A 17,917-nucleotide genomic window follows, 5' to 3' on the forward strand; every position below is an offset into this window, starting at 1 on the left:
ATGTCGTCCTTACCCAACAAACCACGCGTTTTGTTGTCGTTGGTTGACATTGAGCAACGACTCGAACCCCGTCGTTCCGTCATCTCGGTGAAACGACATCGTTAAAGGTCCGTTTATGCGTCACAGTCCGTTGATGTTTAGACACCAATATCTCCCGAATTTATGGCACTTCAGAAATAATCATATCCCGTGAAATTTTGATCCTACTGAGAGGACGACGCACTTTACTTTGACACTACAAACACGCGTAATGCTCCTTTTGGTTTGGTGGAGGATAGAAACCACCATTCTTAGGACCTCCTCTGTCTGAATCTTATTGATTGAAGCAGAAACCATTGAGATATGAGCATTAACGATCATATCTCACATCAGACGAAGAAACAGAGGAAAACCAATTATTCACTGGCTTAAATTCTCCAATACCCAGGTTGGTTTTCATTTCTTCCTTTCCTTCACCATGATTTTCCTTTGGCTTTTCAATTTTTGCCTCAATACATCAAGAAATTCATGGTTTCATTAGGATTTGTGTTGTGGATGTTAATTTTCTTCTTATCATTTCAAAGTTCCTCTTTGCCCATCGGATTATTATGTTTTTTTGGTTGTAAATCTTGAATGGAATGTTGTGATTCATTGCACTGTTATTGGATATCCGTTTGTTTGTCCAAATCAGAAATGGCTGTTTTTGGATTATATGTGAATTATGGGTTTGGAACAAAGCTATGTAGTGATTCTTTAAAGGGTAATATTAATTTTGTTGTATTGTGGTATCGTTGCTAGAGCATCTTCTTATGTCTGTCTGTAGTTTCTCCTGTTGTGCATACCATTTGTCGACCATATTCATTGTTTGATCTCGTAGCTGTATCAATCATTTTTAAATCCGTGTGCCATATTCATTGACTAATGGAAGTTGTCTACTGTATGCTTCATTAGATTATTTTAAGTCGATACTTTCCTAGCATTGTAACGTGCAAGTCTTATTATCATTTTGGCAGCAATAGGTTGTTGTCATATTAATGGCTACTACAAGTTGTCATTGATCTGATTTTGAGTGTTTCTGGAAGTGGGGTTGTTTGCTTTCTTGTAATTTTCATTGATCTGTGATTGCAAGCAGTATCATTTTTCTTTTCTTTCACCTCTTTTAGATTTTGCTGCCTATTTGATCCACGAGATTGGTGAAGGAAAACAAGTCCTTATACAATGTGGTGTGCAAGAGATTCTTTAAGATAGTAGAATGGAAAAGAAACTGGAAGAAGATGACCATGAGGCAGGTCCAGTTCCTGCACTGAGATTGGACAGATTTGGTTTTTTAAAGCAGGAACTTTCTCCTCAAGGTTTAACCAAGGGCAGGTCAGCCTATGAATATGAGAGGTAAGCCTTTCCTTTTTGATGTACCATTTTAACATTCTTTAATATTTGGCCATAAAAGAAGTTCGCTTTAATGCATATGACTTGAGCAAATTAATATTTGATCTATGCTAATCAGATATTGATATGATTATTTACTACATCTGATCACGTTTTTCAGAGAGGAAAGAAGGGTTAGAAAATGGAGGAAAATGATTGGTGTGGGAGGGAGTGATTGGAAACACTATATTAGGAGAAAACCTCATGTTGTTAAAAGGAGAATAAGGAAAGGAATCCCTGATTGTTTAAGGGGTCTGGTGTGGCAGTTGATCTCTGGCAGTCGAGACCTGCTGCTGATGAACCCTGGAGTTTATGAGGTACACATGATTCCTGGTTTCTTATGTGAACTTTGCTACATCTTATATGCCATTGCTTTATGAGTTTGTAATTAAGGATTTTATATGTTGTTCATAGGGGAAGGTTCCCCTGTCTTTGTTAACAATTTCTTTGGTACAGTAGGATTAATACTCTTCACTATTTATTAATCAATGAAAGAAAGCACTGGGTCCCAAATCAGGTGGTTCACAGGGATGACATGGTCAATCATTTGAAACGCAAAATAAATAATGTGTGGCTGGAAAATCTATTGAGATGACCCTTAAAGAAAAACCTAAATACTTTAGCAGATTGGCATGAGAACTACCCCTGCCAAAATCCTTGCAAATCTATGGATTTTTTACAAGCCATTTTGGTTAACAAAAATATCTTATGCGGATTCATCGTAAAATGAGCTCTGAACCCAACCCTATGTTAAACCTTGTTCTAAGCAGGCTCCAGTTGAAGAATCACATTGTTTGGAAATAAAATTTGTTGGTTAACTTTGGATTATGAAACTGTGTTGCCTTGGTGCATACCTGGTGGTGTTACTAGAAACTGCATGTATGCCTAATCTAGTCAGCATTTGGAAGGCTTGTAGAAAGACTCAATCAAGTTGCTTATTATCATAATTATCTTTCCTATCTTGTGATGTTCGAATTGGTGCTGCCAGTCTTTGACACGGTTTTAGGTTGATCAGAGCTGACATTAATGCCAAAAGTCAACATTCAAGCAATAGGCTTAAGATATCTTCCTATCTTGAGTACTTTATGCCTTGGCTAGGTTCATGTTAGTTGAATTTGAAATATCTCCTTTGAGTCTTTTGTTGAGAAAGTGGATAACTATGTGGTGTGGGATTATTTTAGGTCGGCTGGATGGTGGCTGGACAAATTTAATTACACCGCTCTTCCTTATTTGTGATATTATTCATTTCACATCATGAGTTGATTTTTCATCTAATGCTTATCCTTCTTTGTGCATGCACACCCATAGTATTAAACTAAGAAGTGGTATGGTTTTTGCAGCAATTAGTAATTTATGAGACATCAGCTTCAGAGCTGGATATAATTCGAGATATATCCCGTACCTTCCCTTCACATGTTTTCTTCCAGCAGCGACATGGTCCTGGTCAAAGGTCCCTCTACAATGTTTTGAAGGCATACTCTGTCTTTGACAGAGAAGTTGGATATGTTCAGGTTTGAGACTTTCTTTTCGTTCGCTGTTGCACTTAATTTATGCCAGACACTGGATAATTTTAAATGGTTAAAAGAATGCAGGGAATGGGGTTTCTGGCTGGTCTATTGCTTCTTTATATGAGTGAAGAGGATGCATTTTGGTTATTAGTCGCATTACTCAAAGGAGCAGTCCATGCACCAATGGAAGGTTTATATCAGGTAGCCCTTTTGTTATATGAATGTCTTGATCTTATCTTTTGGGGTTTGTAGATTAATTAAGTGTAATCATGCGCATATTTATCGAAAAAGAAGAATGTAGTCCGCTACTTTGGTCATATGGTACATTTACTAGAATTAAGAGGAAAACAAAAAAGCCAATGACGTCAGATAATGCCTAGTTTGAGGTTTGAGGAGTTCATTCACATTCATTTTTATCTATTCGGGTTATGCGTAGCTTGTTCATTTATTATATTCAAAGCCTGATTTATTGTTTTCTATTGAAAAAGTGGGGAATAGAAATGGAGAAAATGGCTTCATGCTTTGATAATTGGTAGTTTATGCTTGTCATGTAGGTAGGGCTACCACTAGTACAACAATACCTTTTTCAGTTTGACCAGTTAGTAAAGGAGCACTTGCCAAAGATGGGAGAGCATTTTACTCAAGAGATGATAAATCCTAGCATGTATGCAAGCCAGTGGTTCATAACCGTTTTCTCCTATTCTTTCCCATTCCATTTGGCTCTTCGAATTTGGGATGTCTTTCTCTACGAGGTTAGCGATTTCTAATGTGTTATATCTCTCTTTGGAAGTACTATGGTTTGGATTTTAACTTAAACTTGATCTATTATTTTTTATTTTTACAGGGTGTTAGAATTGTTTTCAAAGTTGGTTTAGCCTTATTAAAGTATTGTCATGACGACTTGGTGAGTATATCAGGATGCCTTTCTGCTCCAAATCATGATAACTAGAATATTATTTGCTCATAGAAATTTTTTTCTTTTCGACAGATAAAATTACCCTTTGAAAAACTTATTCATGCTTTGCGTAACTTCCCTGATGATGCAATGAATCCAGATACATTACTTCCAATGGCTTACTCAATCAAGGTTTTTATTCTGCATAATTGTTTTTCATGAATGATGATGGTTGAGGTGCCAATGTTGTAATTTTCTCATCATTCATGTGTATGTATGTCGTTTGGTTGATCTCTAGGTATCCAGGGGTTTGGAGGAAACAAGGCAGGAGTATGAGAAGAAGAATAGAAAGATCAATCAGTCTACAGAGAATGAGAAACAGTTGCAATGAAGGTTCTGCTCATCTGATGGGAGCTATGCTGATTCTGATTAACTTGTCATTCTTTAGTTTTAGGACATCGCAGCAATAACCAAAAGAATAGCACTGATAACATTTGTCATCATAGTAGATGTTTATGAACTCCCCTATTCCCTGTTACAAACCCAAAATCTTAGATGTAAATATATATTAACATTGCTAAAGTTGCCAACTTCTGAAATAGGAGGCCTCAAGCCCCTTAACATCCTCCTAAACTGTTGAATTTCGTTGTGGTGTCCTTCATTTACTATTTATGTTCTGGTACCTTCTTTTGGGAGGCTATAAACCTAACATAGGATTGGATTAGTGTAATATACTCCAGTCCAGTACAATGTGGTCCAATATAATCCAATCTATGTCACCAAAACGGGCCCTTATACTTTGTCAATTGGGAGCTACTATTCATGTCCATATGAACAAATGGAAGCCTTGTTTATGTTTTCTAGCTATGATTTTTGTTAAAGTCACGTGTGAGCAATTTTGAATCTTTGATTAAAATTTATAGTCATAAATCACTATTGACGGTGTGATTTACCATAGCATAAGTTTTTTTTCCCTCTAGCAAACATAAATATTCTCCACCAAATAAAAATTCTGTCAATTTCAATTCTTTCCAAGATGCTAAAACAGGAATTTGCTTTTCTTTTTGGCCATAAGAAAAGTTGATACCAAAATAGTCATGAGCAAGAAAGAAACCCACAAGACCACGGCAATTGATTGACATGCATTGGATGCTTTTGATGTGTTACGGTTTTAGGTGGTGGGGGAGTGTTGGGGTCAATTTTCGAACCCAAAAACAGCACCAATCAATAATACTCACACAACTGTCTCGCATGCAAAGCAGACACCTCTAATTTGATACGTAACTGAGTAGGTATTTTTTGGTTTTAACTCTATATGAACTTAATTTGGTGTTGAGTTTCCCATTTCTTAATGAACAAAGCCCATTTTTTGTGTATGATTTTCTTTTGAGAAGAGCTAGTTTGAGAGTGATTTTGAATATGCCATAATTATTTTTGGCCTATTCGTATATACTTTTTTTATTTTAAGGGTCCGTTTGGGAGTACTTCTGGAATGACTAAAAATGCTTTTGAACAACTAAAAGTATTTATGATAGTGTTTGGCAAAAAAGTTTAGAAGCGCTGATGGGTCATAGAAGCACTTTCTGGAGAAGCACCTGTCATGTGCTTATTCAAGAAGCACTCTCAAGTGCTTTTCCAGGAAGCACTTTGATTTCTTATGAAAATTTCAACGCCTTTATGATAAAACCACTTTTGTTAGAAGCAGATATAAGCAGAAGTGCTTCCTAAAGAAGCAATCCCAAACAAGCCCTAAGTAATTTTAAGTAGTTCTGGGAAAAAAAAAAAAAAACACATCTTATGTGTTTTTCCATAAAAGTGATTATAAAAATAAATAAATAAATAATTCACCATAAAAAGTGATTTTTGACTTATCTAGAATTATTTTCAGAGGAGTACCAAAATTAATAATTAGTGGGAGATAAATAACTTCATTGGGGTCAAACCTCCCCCCTTCCACTCCCTCCACATGAGTTCTATGTTTTTTTGGGTTAAATTCTAAAAAATATGAAAAGTTGATGAACCACATAACTTAACTTAGGTTATTGAGAATTTGAGAGAAGGTAGTGACCTTCAAAACTCCACACGTAACTCCAACGATTGCTGTCTATTCAAACCATATATGGTAAAGTAACTTTTGAGTTGACATATGATGTTATTTCCTTTTGCATATTATTTCTTTATTTCTCTCTTTTTATTTTCTATATATGCTTTTAACTCCCATAACACAGCAGGTGCATTGTATGTGAAAAACACAGACTAAATAATATTTTTTATTATATAGATTTTGAATCATGCCCTTTTTGGAGAAGATAATTAATAAGATAAAAAGGAAAAAAAATAATATTCCAATTCATTATTATTCTTTTTGGAGGGTCCAAGTACATAGATAGAATAGTAATTGAATTTGATATAAAAGTGGAGAATATTGACATGTGGGCCCACGCAGCCATATAAGACAAGCGTGAAAAGGATCGAGAAAGGGAAAATGACAAAAAGAACCAGCTCACAGCATCAGTCTGGTCCCTCTCTCTACGTGTAGTCGATTCACAGCCACACCTTCTTATCGTACCGCCACGTGTTATGCTAATCCATGATCGTCCGCATCCAATCCTAGCGTACAAACCAGTGAGTCTTCCGTACGACGTCGTCTCTCTCTCTCTCTCTCTCTCTCTCTGGGGTCTTTCGAAACATTTATTCCATGACGAAATGTCTATGATGCCCCCACGGGCCGGCTCAACTTCCCATCCGCGCAAACACGGAGGGGTAGTATCGTCAGAACAAAACAAATACAGGAGGTTGTGAGTTGTAGAGCAAATCCAGATGGAAACGGAAGGGCATGACCGTAATTAAATGCAATTCCCGTGGCGAACACGGCTCAGGGATGCTATATAAACAACGTTCCCTATGGTTCTCAACCTTCACGAAAACAACGAAGCACCGAATTTTGCTCCACCATTTTTTTCGTGAACCTCAGGTTTTTTTAGGTGTTTGTGCGGACTCTAGGTATAATTAGGGTTTCTTCAGCCTCTTCCTTCAGATCTTCGTCTTGGTCCCAAGTTTTCGAATCTGAAGGTGTGGTATGATTCTCCTCTGGTTCTTAGTTTTGTGGATTTTGTTCATTCCATTGTGTGTTTTTGTCTAATTATGATCTTTGATTTCTATCGGTTTCAGGTAATTGATTTAGAGATTTAAAAAGGGATTCTCGAAGGAGATTGTAGGTTTAATTCAGAAACTTCAAAACAATTTGTAAGTGTGCTTCCTTGGCCCTGGTTATTATTTCGTGGATAGTTTTGCCTATTGGTTTGATGTTATCGGGAAGAAAGAAGGTTTCTTTTTTATGTACATGAAAAAGATTATGTCAAGATTTTGCTTTTGTTATTGACATATGCAGAAGTGAGGAGTTTTAATTTATTATTGTAAGGAAAGAATGAAGATTTTGTTAGGACTGTAAGCAATTCTTCGCTTTTGATGCATGGCCCCCTTTTCCCTGTTCAACAAATCACAATGCTTGGTTGTTTCTAACTTGTTGAACACTGATTATGTTTTTCTGGATAATTCCGTAAAATTGTTGATGGAGTTGTATGCTTGGATGTACTGGCTTTGTTGAAATTAGATTCTAAGGTTTCTGGTTACTATTCTTTGCTGTTATATCGCAACTGCCTTTTCATGTCATTTGCAAAGATGTCTCCTTAACCTGGACGCCCTTGGTCTATCGTTTTTGCAGGAAAAAAACTGAATGAGCTAATGGAGTCGAAGGGTGGCAAAAAGAAGTCTAGTAGTAGTAAGTCATTATTTTACGAAGCTCCCCTCGGTTACAGCATTGAAGACGTCAGGCCTCACGGTGGAATCAAGAAATTCAGATCAGCTGCTTACTCTAACGTAAGTTTTACTGTTTGTTTCTGGGTGCATGTAATTTCTGGTTTGTTTTGTATGAATGGCCTTCTAATATTACCTTATACTGTTCTCTATGCAGTGCGTCCGCAAGCCATCCTGAGTTCTGCTAAGTCTGGACATAACCCCGTGCGATCGTTAATACTGCAATTTTACTTTAGCTCTAGTCTGTTTCTCTTTTCTACTTCTCTCGTTCTCTCTCGCACTTGTTCCCTCGCTAGTTCTCCTTTTATCTGCTGTTGCAACGTTATTTCCTTCCTTAATTCGAGATGGCTGTACCGGTCTCTGCAATTGGATTTGAAGGCTATGAAAAGAGGCTCGAGGTCTCATTCTTCGAGCCTGGACTGTTTGCTGACCCTGCCGGCATGGGTCTCCGTTCTCTGTCGAAAGATCAATTGGATGAGATTCTGAAACCAGCTGAGTGCACCATTGTTTCCTCACTCTCTAATGATGATCTGGACTCTTATGTCCTTTCGGAATCGAGCCTCTTTGTGTACCCATACAAAGTGATCATCAAAACTTGTGGAACAACAAAATTGCTTCGATCAATCCCTGCCATCCTCAAGTTGGCTGAGACTCTCTCCTTGGCTGTAAAATCAGTGAGGTACTCTCGTGGGAGCTTTATATTTCCTGGTGCTCAGCCCTTTCCACATCGTAGCTTTTCAGAGGAAGTAGCTGTCCTTGATGGCCATTTTGGCAAGCTTGGTTTGGCAAGCAGAGCATATGTTATGGGTAGCTCTGACAAAACACAGAAATGGCATATTTACTCTGCATCGGCAGAGTTGGCAAGCTTACTTTGGGGCGCACGCCAATCAGGACCCACATACACATTGGAGATGTGCATGACTGGTTTGAACAGGAAGAAGGCATCTGTGTTTTACAAATCAAAGGCAAGTTCAGCTGCTGGTATGACTGAAGAATCTGGCATTAGGAAGATCCTCCCCCAGTCTGAAATATGTGACTTTGAGTTTGATCCTTGTGGTTACTCCATGAATTCGATTGAAGGGAATGCAATTTCTACCATCCATGTGACACCAGAAGATGGTTTCAGCTACGCGAGCTTTGAAACAATGGGATACGACTTCAAAAATGTGAACTTGACCCAGCTGATTGACAGGGTTTTGGATTGTTTCAAACCGGCTGAGTTCTCCGTGGCTTTGCATACCACCAGTACTGCAGGCGAACAACTCAACGCTAAGTTCCCCCTGGATGACTTGAGGGGATACTGTTGCGGAGAAAGCAACTATGAGAGGCTGGGTTTGGGTGGTGCTGTCATCTTCCACAGCTTTGTTAAGGATGCAGGTTGCCAGTCTCCAAGGTCAATTCTGAAAGGTTGCTGGAGCGAGGACGAGAAGGACGAGGAAGTTGAAGAGATAGTTATGGACAAGATCTAGTGTTCTATTGTTTGTGTTTAGTAGTAATGAATAAACAAAATGTGACGTGGGGTTATGTTTCTCTTATATAGTAGGGTAATAGTTTGTCATGCAGTATGTGTTGCTGCATTTAGTCTGCTATTTTGAATAAAGAGGATCTCTGGTGAAAGAGATCCTTGATCCTTGACTTCCTGGATGTAGGAAGTCTTGTTGAAATTACTTCTTTTATGAGATGAAGGTTAATCTATATAATTCTTCTGTTATCCGTCCGTTTACTCTCTCTCGCTCTCTCTTATTCATGGGCTTCTTAGTGTATCTTCATTTCTTGCTCCAGGAAGTCTTGTTCAGATACTTTTCTGAGATGAAAGTCAGTGCGGACCATTTGAACGAAGACCAAAATGCGAGGACCATTTGAACGAAACCCTAATTTCTTGTGTTATACGATTATGCTCGCTCTCTCTCTCTCTCTCTCTCTCTCTTTACCCATTCAAGGGCTCCTTAGCATCTATTCATTTCTTGCTATACAGCATAATGATATGAATCATAAGCGGTATGTTGTGGTTTCTTTCAGTCACAATGCCTCTTCTAGTTTGCAGTGTTTCATTCAACAAATGAAGAAAGAAGTTCATTTTATTCAACAAACGTGGAAAGAACATTTTATTCTAAGCATTGTCTGGTGCCTACAACCTTCTGGCCGATCGAATGTGCTCTTTAGTCAGCATATCTCACTTTTCATGTGTGGATTTGTGTAATTTTGCTCAGCTTCATGGTCAGCATATGTCACTGTCCAATGTTCTTGCCTATGTAATTTTGCTACTGATGGTCTCTTATGCCTTTGTTTTGGGGAGTGGTAGAAATTTGTTAGGCATATGATGGAAGAGGTCAACCATTCCAAAGAAAAGCAATTTCAAATGAAGTAGGAAAGATCAACCCTGCCAAGTTTGAACCAGAAAGCATCAAGCATAAGACGATGGAATAGGTCAATTCATTGCACGTGCTTAATTGTCTTTGCAGAGAAGCTGCCTTTCCCCAAAATACGGGTGCTCGTTCCAGTCAATTTCTTTTGGCGGCAATTTTGACTTTTTAAGAAATATGGCATTCAAATTGAAAACAGTGACCTAAACAGGTCCCAATTGTTTCTGCATTTCCAGTCAATGAATTCGTATCTCACTGTGTGAAAGTTGAACGCTCTCAAAAAGAATAACAATGGACAGATCAATTACACTTGTTGTAACCAAGCGGGAAAATCAGTATTGGGAGAAAAATTGTTATGCAATACGCATTATACTATTCATGGCTTAATATTTAGAAAAGTGCAATTTGATTCGTGGCTCTTCTTCATACAAACTATCAGGCGTTCAGTATGGTCGAAACTTCCTAGCCGCTCTCAACTGCTGTATCCGCTTTTTATCTTGCTCAAATTTGCTCTGCAGCATCATAATTTCTGCAAGGACAGATTATTAATTAGTGCTTTGCTTCAGTATTTGCACTACTTAAACCAACAAGAATAAATATATCTGATTTTTGAATATAAATTTTTTTGTTGTGAAAGTTATGACAAGAAAGTTTATTGGAAACTACGACCAGAAGCGCATGAAAAATGCCATTGCATATTCATAATGGGATCGTATCATTTCTTCTTATATCTACTTTTTTCTTTCTTTTTCAGTTCGGAGGTGGGGAACTATGCAGCATTTGCACCAAAACTGGTGTGGTTTTCAGGTTAACAAAAAATAAACTTCATACGTAAGATTAACATACCATTCCTCTGAGCTTCTTTCCTTTGGAACCGGTAAAAATCTAGCCCGACTTCTGTGCGCTTCTTCTTGGCCACCTTGTCCTCTACAACAGCCTGGGCGACAGACCCTACTGTAATTCCACTCTCAGCATCCGTGGTCTTCTTCCTTCCTTTATGATGTACTACAACTGTCCATCCTCCTTCTGCAGCACGGGCTTCTTTTTCTTTTCTTTCCTGTATGTACCACAAAAAAGTCGATGAGAATTAAACAGGTAGCCAAATGACACAGGAACAAAAAAAGATTGACTAGTTTAAGAACGTGTAATACACATATATGTGAACTTATACACATTTGATCAATTGGACAGTTCCAATGTAGATACCAATGAATATAAACAGATGGACATACACCACTGGCCAATGAAACATAGAAATACATTTTCAGACTACATGAGCATATATGAAGAGAGATCATAGGCAGGAGTACGAGACAAACTTCCATGAAGAAGTACATACGCAGGCGAAAATTCAAAACAAGTAAACACAGCGGCATACACATGGCAGCTAATACATTCAGCATTTATATACAAGTCAATACACATGAAAGTGTTTTTTTTTTTTTTTTTCATATCTAAATCTTCAAGTATGTTCACATACATATAATTGAAGTTAGTGTATGAATACATATAATTGAAGTTAGTGTATGAACAACAGTTATTAAGAGCAAAGGTTCAAACTGCTGGTTTGAATGAAGATACTCCAGAGTTGTTGTAGCATGGAAGAGGAAAATTACCTGTTCCAATTTTTCATCATGAGCAGTGATAAAGTCATCAATTCTTTGTTGCAGTACCTTCAATCCAGGTCTACGTTGATGGTATTCCGTAACCCATTCTGTGGATTCAGAAACTCTCAATAAGAAAAATAAAATATAAAGCATTCTTATTGCTTCAATTTAAGAAGACAATCCTTGAATGGAAAACTAATATATTACACATGTGGACTTTAATAAAATAATTTGAAGTTATTATCCATAGGTTATTGGTGACAGTTGGTTTTAAATTATTTACAGTTGCAGACACCAACAAATATTTTGGAATGAGTAATTCATACTTTTCATTCCCCTCGCACAATCCTCATCCCCAGAAGAAATAAGGTAAACGTCATCCTGATCAGCTTCTACTTGCCTCTCCAGTGTCTTCTTAGACTTTGATGAATCAACATCCCTCTTTTTCTTTTTCGAAGCTTTCTTGGATATGCCTACATCAACAATTTTGATTATTATTACAAGCAGAAAAGCACTAATTGCCACGAAATTGTGTCAAAACTTGGATAAGAGCAATTTTTCAAATTCAAGAATCATACTTGATATTCCTTTTGAGCAGTTAACCAGATCATCTTCTACTCCCTCTTCAAGTGACTTCCCGCACTCTGATGAGACATGTTCCCTCCTTTTCTTTTTCTTAGCTTTCTTTGACTTGCCTACAATAAAATAAAAGCCTCAATGAGCACCTGACCTTTTAAGTATAACTGCAATTAAAGCTACATCCAGTGACCCTTCGCTCAGATCAAACAAAATTTGTCACTTATTCATTCTTTCAAATTTCAGTTCCCATACCAGCCTCAATGAAAACTTCAGCACTTTCATTCTCTTCCTGAGTTTCAAATTGGCTCAGATCTGTAACTCCATCATCTAAGAAAGAGAAGATTATCTTAAACAAGTCAAAAGCAGGAAAGGTTTCTATTGAAGACACTTCAATGGAATCAATGCAAATTCATACAGCTTGATAAAGAAATTGGAAAGCACTGACCTTAGCTTAGAGAAAAAGAAAACAATAATACACTCCAAGATGTATAAAGCAAAATAACGCACAAACAGGCAAAAGCATTAGCAATTCGAAATTTCTCAATATTCACCCCCAAAAGGGGCAATTTTAAAATACTAGGACACCGATAACAAATTACATCAACTTAAAGTTCCTCAGCAAATACCAAACATTTAAAGTACAATGCTACATAAATAGTAGCAACTTACCATTTGTTACATCAAAATCATCATCAGTCTCAGTATTTGGGTGATCCTGCTTGCTTTCCAAAGCTTTATAGTTCTTCGATTTCTTTGTCTTCACTTTCTTTGGTGATTTAGTCTTTTTCTTATCTTTGGCTGCTTTGGCTGATTTATCTGAAACATGAAAATCAAACAGAGAAAAGAGAGTTCATTTCAAATTTAAAGCTCTAACAATTTATTTAAACCATACGAAACAGAAACCCAATGTACCTTCAATGGAGACATGAACAACCTTTCGAGAGTCACTATTGATTTCCTTCTCCCTTTTTCTCTTTTTCATCTCTATAGGTGACCTTTTCTCTGAAAACAAATAAAATTACAGAATAACAACTTGTTTATACTCTTCGCAATAACTATATAAACGGATAAAGCAAAAATTCTATAAGCCAAGTTCCAATTATCCAATTGGTTTTTGTCCAAAAAGTTCTACAAATTTCTAAAGCATATGTAGCATCTGTTTTATTTCATTTTTTATAATCTAAAATGGATTTGCTTAACAACGAGGTTGGAGGGATAAACAAGACCACCTCAGAAATTTCAAAATAAATTTAAGCAGACAAAAATTTCGAAAAAGAATTTACAGCCAAACAAAAACAGATAAAAAAGAAAGAATATAATTACCCTTTTCAATAAGCTCCAAATTTGTCTGGGCAAGCTTTTTGTTCTTATTGGTCTTCTTCTTGTCCTTCATTCCCATCTTTCTGTGACTCTGAGTATGGAGATAGATAGCTGGGCTCGTTTATGATTGTACCGTCCGTACGACTTACAATGAGTTCAAGCACCCGAATTTCCTACTCCTCAGACTGCTCTGTCTTCTTATCTGTGGATTTAATTGAAACCAATAAAGAAGTTGAGGAAGAATGAGAAGAAGAAAAGGGTTTCTTAAGCTGAGAAAAATGACCCAAAAGATTATAAAAAGTTTTAAACTTTAGAACATGGATGATGGCCGTAATGGAATGAAGAGGGAGAAGAGGTGCTGTGGCGGGGAGAAAGGGGTTTAGAGTCCTTAAGCTTAGGGTATGTTGAAGGGGGCGCCGGCAAAATTTGATAATATGAAAGAAAAATTAGGTATTAGACATAATTATCTTTACTAATTAGTATTTGAGACAAACAGTATTTCTGTTTTGGTTTTAATATCAAGAAATTGAATTTTATTTTGGATTTGGCCAAAGTGGAGACCCAAATTCGTTGGCCCACCTTACATTAATCACTGAAGGGACAATTATACCCTTTTTATTTAAAAGCCTGACCTAAATTCATTGCTCTATCTTTCTCTCTCTCTCTCTCTCTCTCTCTCTGTCTCTCTCTCTGCAGCAACGACGACCACATCGCCATGATCTGCGATCATCGATCCAAGATCGAGAGGTCGATCTACGATGGAATTCTCAAGCTGCTTGACCCGTGGCTCATCCCTTTGACATTCACTGGCGACTCCAAGGTCTTCTAGCTCAAGATGAAAGACATTGTGATTGCTATCTTGCTGAGTTCAAGATTGATTGATTTGCGGCTCATCCCTTCGAATAACAAAGATTAGAACATCCAAGGTTCCAATCTCCAGTTTTCGTGTAATGTTTTTTTGTTAATTGCTCAGATCTTGTGATATTATTTTCATATCAGACTTCACATCAATGTCAAGCCCTGATAATCTTATGACTTGTGTTTTTCTCTCTCTTTGTGAAGCTTATGAAATTTGTTATTTTAAGAAATATTGAACTGATATGGATGCATATTTAACTAGTGATGTTACTTTTGTATAATTTTTTATTTCTATAGAATTTCAGTCTCGTTTATGGTTGGTGTTTTCTATCCCTTCCGCATGTTCACCTCACACCTTTTAATGAGATTATCCTGTTCTTTAGCCAGTAATGGCTAGTCATTGCTTTGATAAGTAGGGCTCTTAAAGTGTATCTTCGGGTACAGTTATATATGAACTATCACTTCCTCTTCCAATTTGCTGTCATTTCTTTTAAGTGAAAGTGGCTTCTCAATTGGTCATTTGTTTCTATGAATTGCTTATTAATTTTGTATGTAACCTTCATGTTAGATTTTGCACGTTAGAATTTTCAAGGCTTGTCTTGGAGAAAGATGATTGTTGATATCTGTAGCATCAACAAGGTAGTACTGAAATGAAGCTGTTTGTAGGGAGTCTATTTTCCAGTTTTCGTGTAATGTTTTTTTTGTTAGTCGCTCAGTTCTTGTGATATTAATTTCATATCAGACTTCACATCAATGTTTTGATCTATTGTTTAAATCTCCACCTTGCATCCTTACTATTTTAGTCGTTGATATCTATTGTCAATGGTATTGCAAAACTTTTTGGTGCATGGGTTTGAACTTTTTGATTTGGAAATGGTATTGCAAAACTACATTGTACAGGTTCTGCATTGTAGTTTTACACAAACTGCATTGCAGTTTTGGAAACTGTATTTCAGTTTTCATTTAATTACAAATTGATTTTTGTTCTTTCCTTGGCCTTCAACCTCACCAATTTGAAGAGTAGAGGCTACCCAGATGAGGAATTGAGTGAGCAAGAGAAGAGTAGAACTACCCAAGAGCAAGGGAACTCAAAATTGAACTTTCGGAAACTGCATTGTAGTTTTCATTTAATTACAATTGGATTTTTCCCAAATTGATTATTCTTTTCTTCGCCAAATTGATTATTTTTTTTCTTTGCCCAAATTGTTTCTTCACTCTTTACAACTTATTCTTTCCTTTGCCAAGGCCAAAATGTGTGCTCTCTCTGATCCTCTCCACTCCACGCCACACCATCTCTCTCATATTACAAAGTACTTGGAATTTCAAGCCATGAAATGATTGCAAGAAAAAACAAAGCAAATCAGAAGGTGAATCCCTAATTTGTCAATGCTATAAACTGCATTGACAAACTGCATAAACTGCATCTGTTTTGTGGCTCGATTTTGTGGCGCGATCTTGTGGCTCAATTTTGTGGCTCGATTTTTTTTGCCTCCTCTGTTATAAACTGCATCTGTTTGTTGGAGTGTTGGCAGAAACTGAATTGCAGTTTCTGGTTTCATAAAGGCAATGTTACAACTGCTCATGGAGTTAAATGTGGTTTGATATTAGTTTTAGTACTTTTAACGTGGTTTCCTTTTGGTTTCTATTCTATTTGTTTTGCCTCCTTTGTTATAAACTGCATCTGTTTGTTGGAGTGTTGGCAGAAACTGCAGGTTTCATAAAGGCAATGTAACAACTGCTCATGGAGTTAAATGTGTTTTGATATTAGTTTTAGTACTTTTAACGTGGTTTCCTTTTGGTTTCTATTCGATTTGTTTTGCCTCCTCTGTTATAAACTGCATCTGTTTGTTGGAGTGTTGGCAGAAACTGCATTGCAGTTTCTGGTTTCATAAAGGCAATGTTACAACTGCTTATGGAGTTAAATGTGTTTTTATCTAAGTTTTAGTACTTTGAACATGGTTTTCTTTTGGTTTCTATTCAAATTTAAGGGTATGTTATCACATAAAGTGCAATGTTGTTTCTGTTATTTAAGTTTTTGACTATAAACTGCAGTGCAGTTTCTTGTTTCATAATTCGATTTCATACTAATAATTCGATTTCATACTCATAATTCGATTGCAGCTGGAGTTGTGCTTCCACCAATTACAAAGAGGCCAGCCGGAAGACCACCAACAAAGAGGATCAAAGTTTTTGGTGAATTTAAAAGGCCATTGAAATGCAGTCGGTGCAATGTTGCTGGGCACAATAGGAAGACTTGCAAGGCTATTATATGAACACTCCTTCTCATTTGACAATTTTTTATTTTAGATATGGTTTAGCGAATGTATAGTCAGTTTCTGCGTTGCATTTTTTGCAAAAACTGTATTGCAGTTTTAGTTGCTTGTAATTGGCTACACAGCTTCTAATTGGATATTGTGATTCTTTTTTGAAGTTAATGAAAATTATACAATTGTTTAATGAGTGGATATTCGTTTTCGACTGCCATTCAATGCTTGTTTTTAGATTTTGAGCAGATTTTGTTGCAGAAACTGCATTGCAGTTTCTGTTTATTATAGGGTTGTTGGATGTCCTTTTGGTAAAATTAGGTGGCTTTGGTTTTATATTAATTAAGCAAAATTAATTATCTTTCTTCCAAATTAGTTAAGTTTTTTATGGGTTAAAACTAAAGAGCCCTTAAATAAACTGTATTTGACAGTTAAGCACAATGGCACATGTAGTAATTTTAGGGTTGTTGGATGTCCTTTTGGTAAAATTAGGGGGCTTTGGTTTTATATTAATTAAGCAAAATTAATTATCTTTCTTCCAAATTAGTTAAGTTTTTTATGGGTTAAAACTAAAGAGCCCAAATATGAATGGCTTGGTTTTATATTGAGTCGTTAGACTGAGGCCCAATTCTTTGGGTTTAAGAATCTCTGGTTTCGTTTTCGGGCTTGGCTGCCTTCGCTTTTTGAAATATCCATGATTTGATCTTGCGAAACAGTACGAAAGGCACTCAGGGCCAAATACAGGACCCTTAAAAAATCAGAGATGCAAAAGGAAACCAACGTAAGAAGACCGAACGTGAACTTGGGTGTCATCAAAGAAGAAAAACTCGCCCTCAGTTGGTGTATGTATGCACTATTTCTCTTATAATAAGTGGTCACATATAAATGTGGGTTAGACTTAGGGAAACAAGTTGGATTAGAAATTTCGATTCCAAATGATTCATATTCGAAATTTTTTTGATTTTGGCAAGTTCAAATCAATTCAGACATCCGAAAATTCCAAAATCCAAAAATTCTTTAAAAAATTGATTAAACATTATGTTGAATTAAACATTATTTATTGACCAAATAGACATAGACAAATTGTTCTTTAATGAATAACAATATCTAAATACTAGCATATAATAAATTTTCAAGATTTTGGTGTGAGGTTTCAAGTATGAGCTAAGTTTAACATTTCAAATGGTTGAGAATATTTAAAATTTCGCATTTGTTCCGAAATTTTCCACAACTTTTGAAAATTCCAAATTTTTTGGAATAGAATTTGAAAATAACTTTCATTCTAAAATTTTTTGGATTGGAA

At 36.5% G+C, this 17,917-nt stretch overlaps 3 protein-coding genes across 4 annotated transcripts; 2 read left to right on the forward strand and 1 right to left on the reverse strand.

Annotated features, from left to right (window-relative positions):
* The first annotated feature begins 170 nt into the window (after positions 1-170).
* LOC117623205 (EVI5-like protein) lies at positions 171-4,433 on the forward strand. The gene is made up of 9 exons (XM_034354095.1): positions 171-427; positions 1,143-1,368; positions 1,526-1,721; positions 2,745-2,915; positions 2,997-3,113; positions 3,467-3,664; positions 3,757-3,816; positions 3,901-3,999; positions 4,106-4,433. Exons 2-9 carry the CDS (start codon positions 1,232-1,234, stop codon positions 4,196-4,198), a joined length of 1,071 nt encoding a protein of 356 aa, XP_034209986.1. The 5' UTR covers positions 171-427; positions 1,143-1,231; the 3' UTR covers positions 4,199-4,433.
* Positions 4,434-6,716: 2,283 nt separating this feature from the next.
* Positions 6,717-9,340, forward strand: LOC117622119 (S-adenosylmethionine decarboxylase proenzyme-like). 2 transcript variants are annotated; one of them, XM_034352669.1, is made up of 4 exons: positions 6,717-6,884; positions 6,979-7,053; positions 7,532-7,686; positions 7,781-9,340. In XM_034352669.1, exon 4 carries the CDS (start codon positions 7,968-7,970, stop codon positions 9,090-9,092), a length of 1,125 nt encoding a protein of 374 aa, XP_034208560.1. In that variant the 5' UTR covers positions 6,717-6,884; positions 6,979-7,053; positions 7,532-7,686; positions 7,781-7,967; the 3' UTR covers positions 9,093-9,340. The 2 variants fall into 2 exon arrangements, with proteins under 2 accessions (XP_034208560.1, XP_034208561.1); XM_034352670.1 differs by having other exon boundaries at positions 6,717-6,879.
* An 835-nt stretch (positions 9,341-10,175) lies between these two features.
* LOC117622120 (histone-lysine N-methyltransferase, H3 lysine-79 specific) lies at positions 10,176-13,931 on the reverse strand. Its single transcript, XM_034352671.1, has 9 exons — positions 13,496-13,931; positions 13,085-13,174; positions 12,842-12,988; positions 12,425-12,499; positions 12,172-12,288; positions 11,920-12,066; positions 11,603-11,700; positions 10,833-11,043; positions 10,176-10,515 (listed from the first exon to the last, which is right to left on the reverse strand). The coding sequence occupies exons 1-9, from the start codon at positions 13,569-13,571 to the stop codon at positions 10,430-10,432; spliced, it is 1,047 nt and encodes a 348-aa protein (XP_034208562.1). The 5' UTR covers positions 13,572-13,931; the 3' UTR covers positions 10,176-10,429.
* Between the last annotated feature and the right edge of the window lie 3,986 nt (positions 13,932-17,917).

Source organism: Prunus dulcis, chromosome 3, assembly GCF_902201215.1.
Source record: "Prunus dulcis chromosome 3, ALMONDv2, whole genome shotgun sequence".
Lineage (NCBI taxonomy): Eukaryota > Viridiplantae > Streptophyta > Magnoliopsida > Rosales > Rosaceae > Prunus > Prunus dulcis.

Coding starts and splice junctions, on each gene's coding strand:
- LOC117622119 (XM_034352669.1), top strand. CDS start 7,968: ATGGCTGTACCGGTCTCTGCAATTGGATTTGAAGGCTATGAAAAGAGG.
- LOC117622120 (XM_034352671.1), bottom strand. CDS start 13,571: ATGGGAATGAAGGACAAGAAGAAGACCAATAAGAACAAAAAGCTTGCC. Junction 12,289..12,424: donor TGAAGTTTTCATTGAGGCTG/GTATGGGAACTG, acceptor ATTTTATTGTAG/GCAAGTCAAAGAAAGCTAAG. Junction 10,516..10,832: donor GAAAGAAGCTCAGAGGAATG/GTATGTTAATCT, acceptor CTGTCCTTGCAG/AAATTATGATGCTGCAGAGC.
- LOC117623205 (XM_034354095.1), top strand. CDS start 1,232: ATGGAAAAGAAACTGGAAGAAGATGACCATGAGGCAGGTCCAGTTCCT. Junction 1,722..2,744: donor TGAACCCTGGAGTTTATGAG/GTACACATGATT, acceptor TGGTTTTTGCAG/CAATTAGTAATTTATGAGAC. Junction 3,817..3,900: donor AGTATTGTCATGACGACTTG/GTGAGTATATCA, acceptor TCTTTTCGACAG/ATAAAATTACCCTTTGAAAA.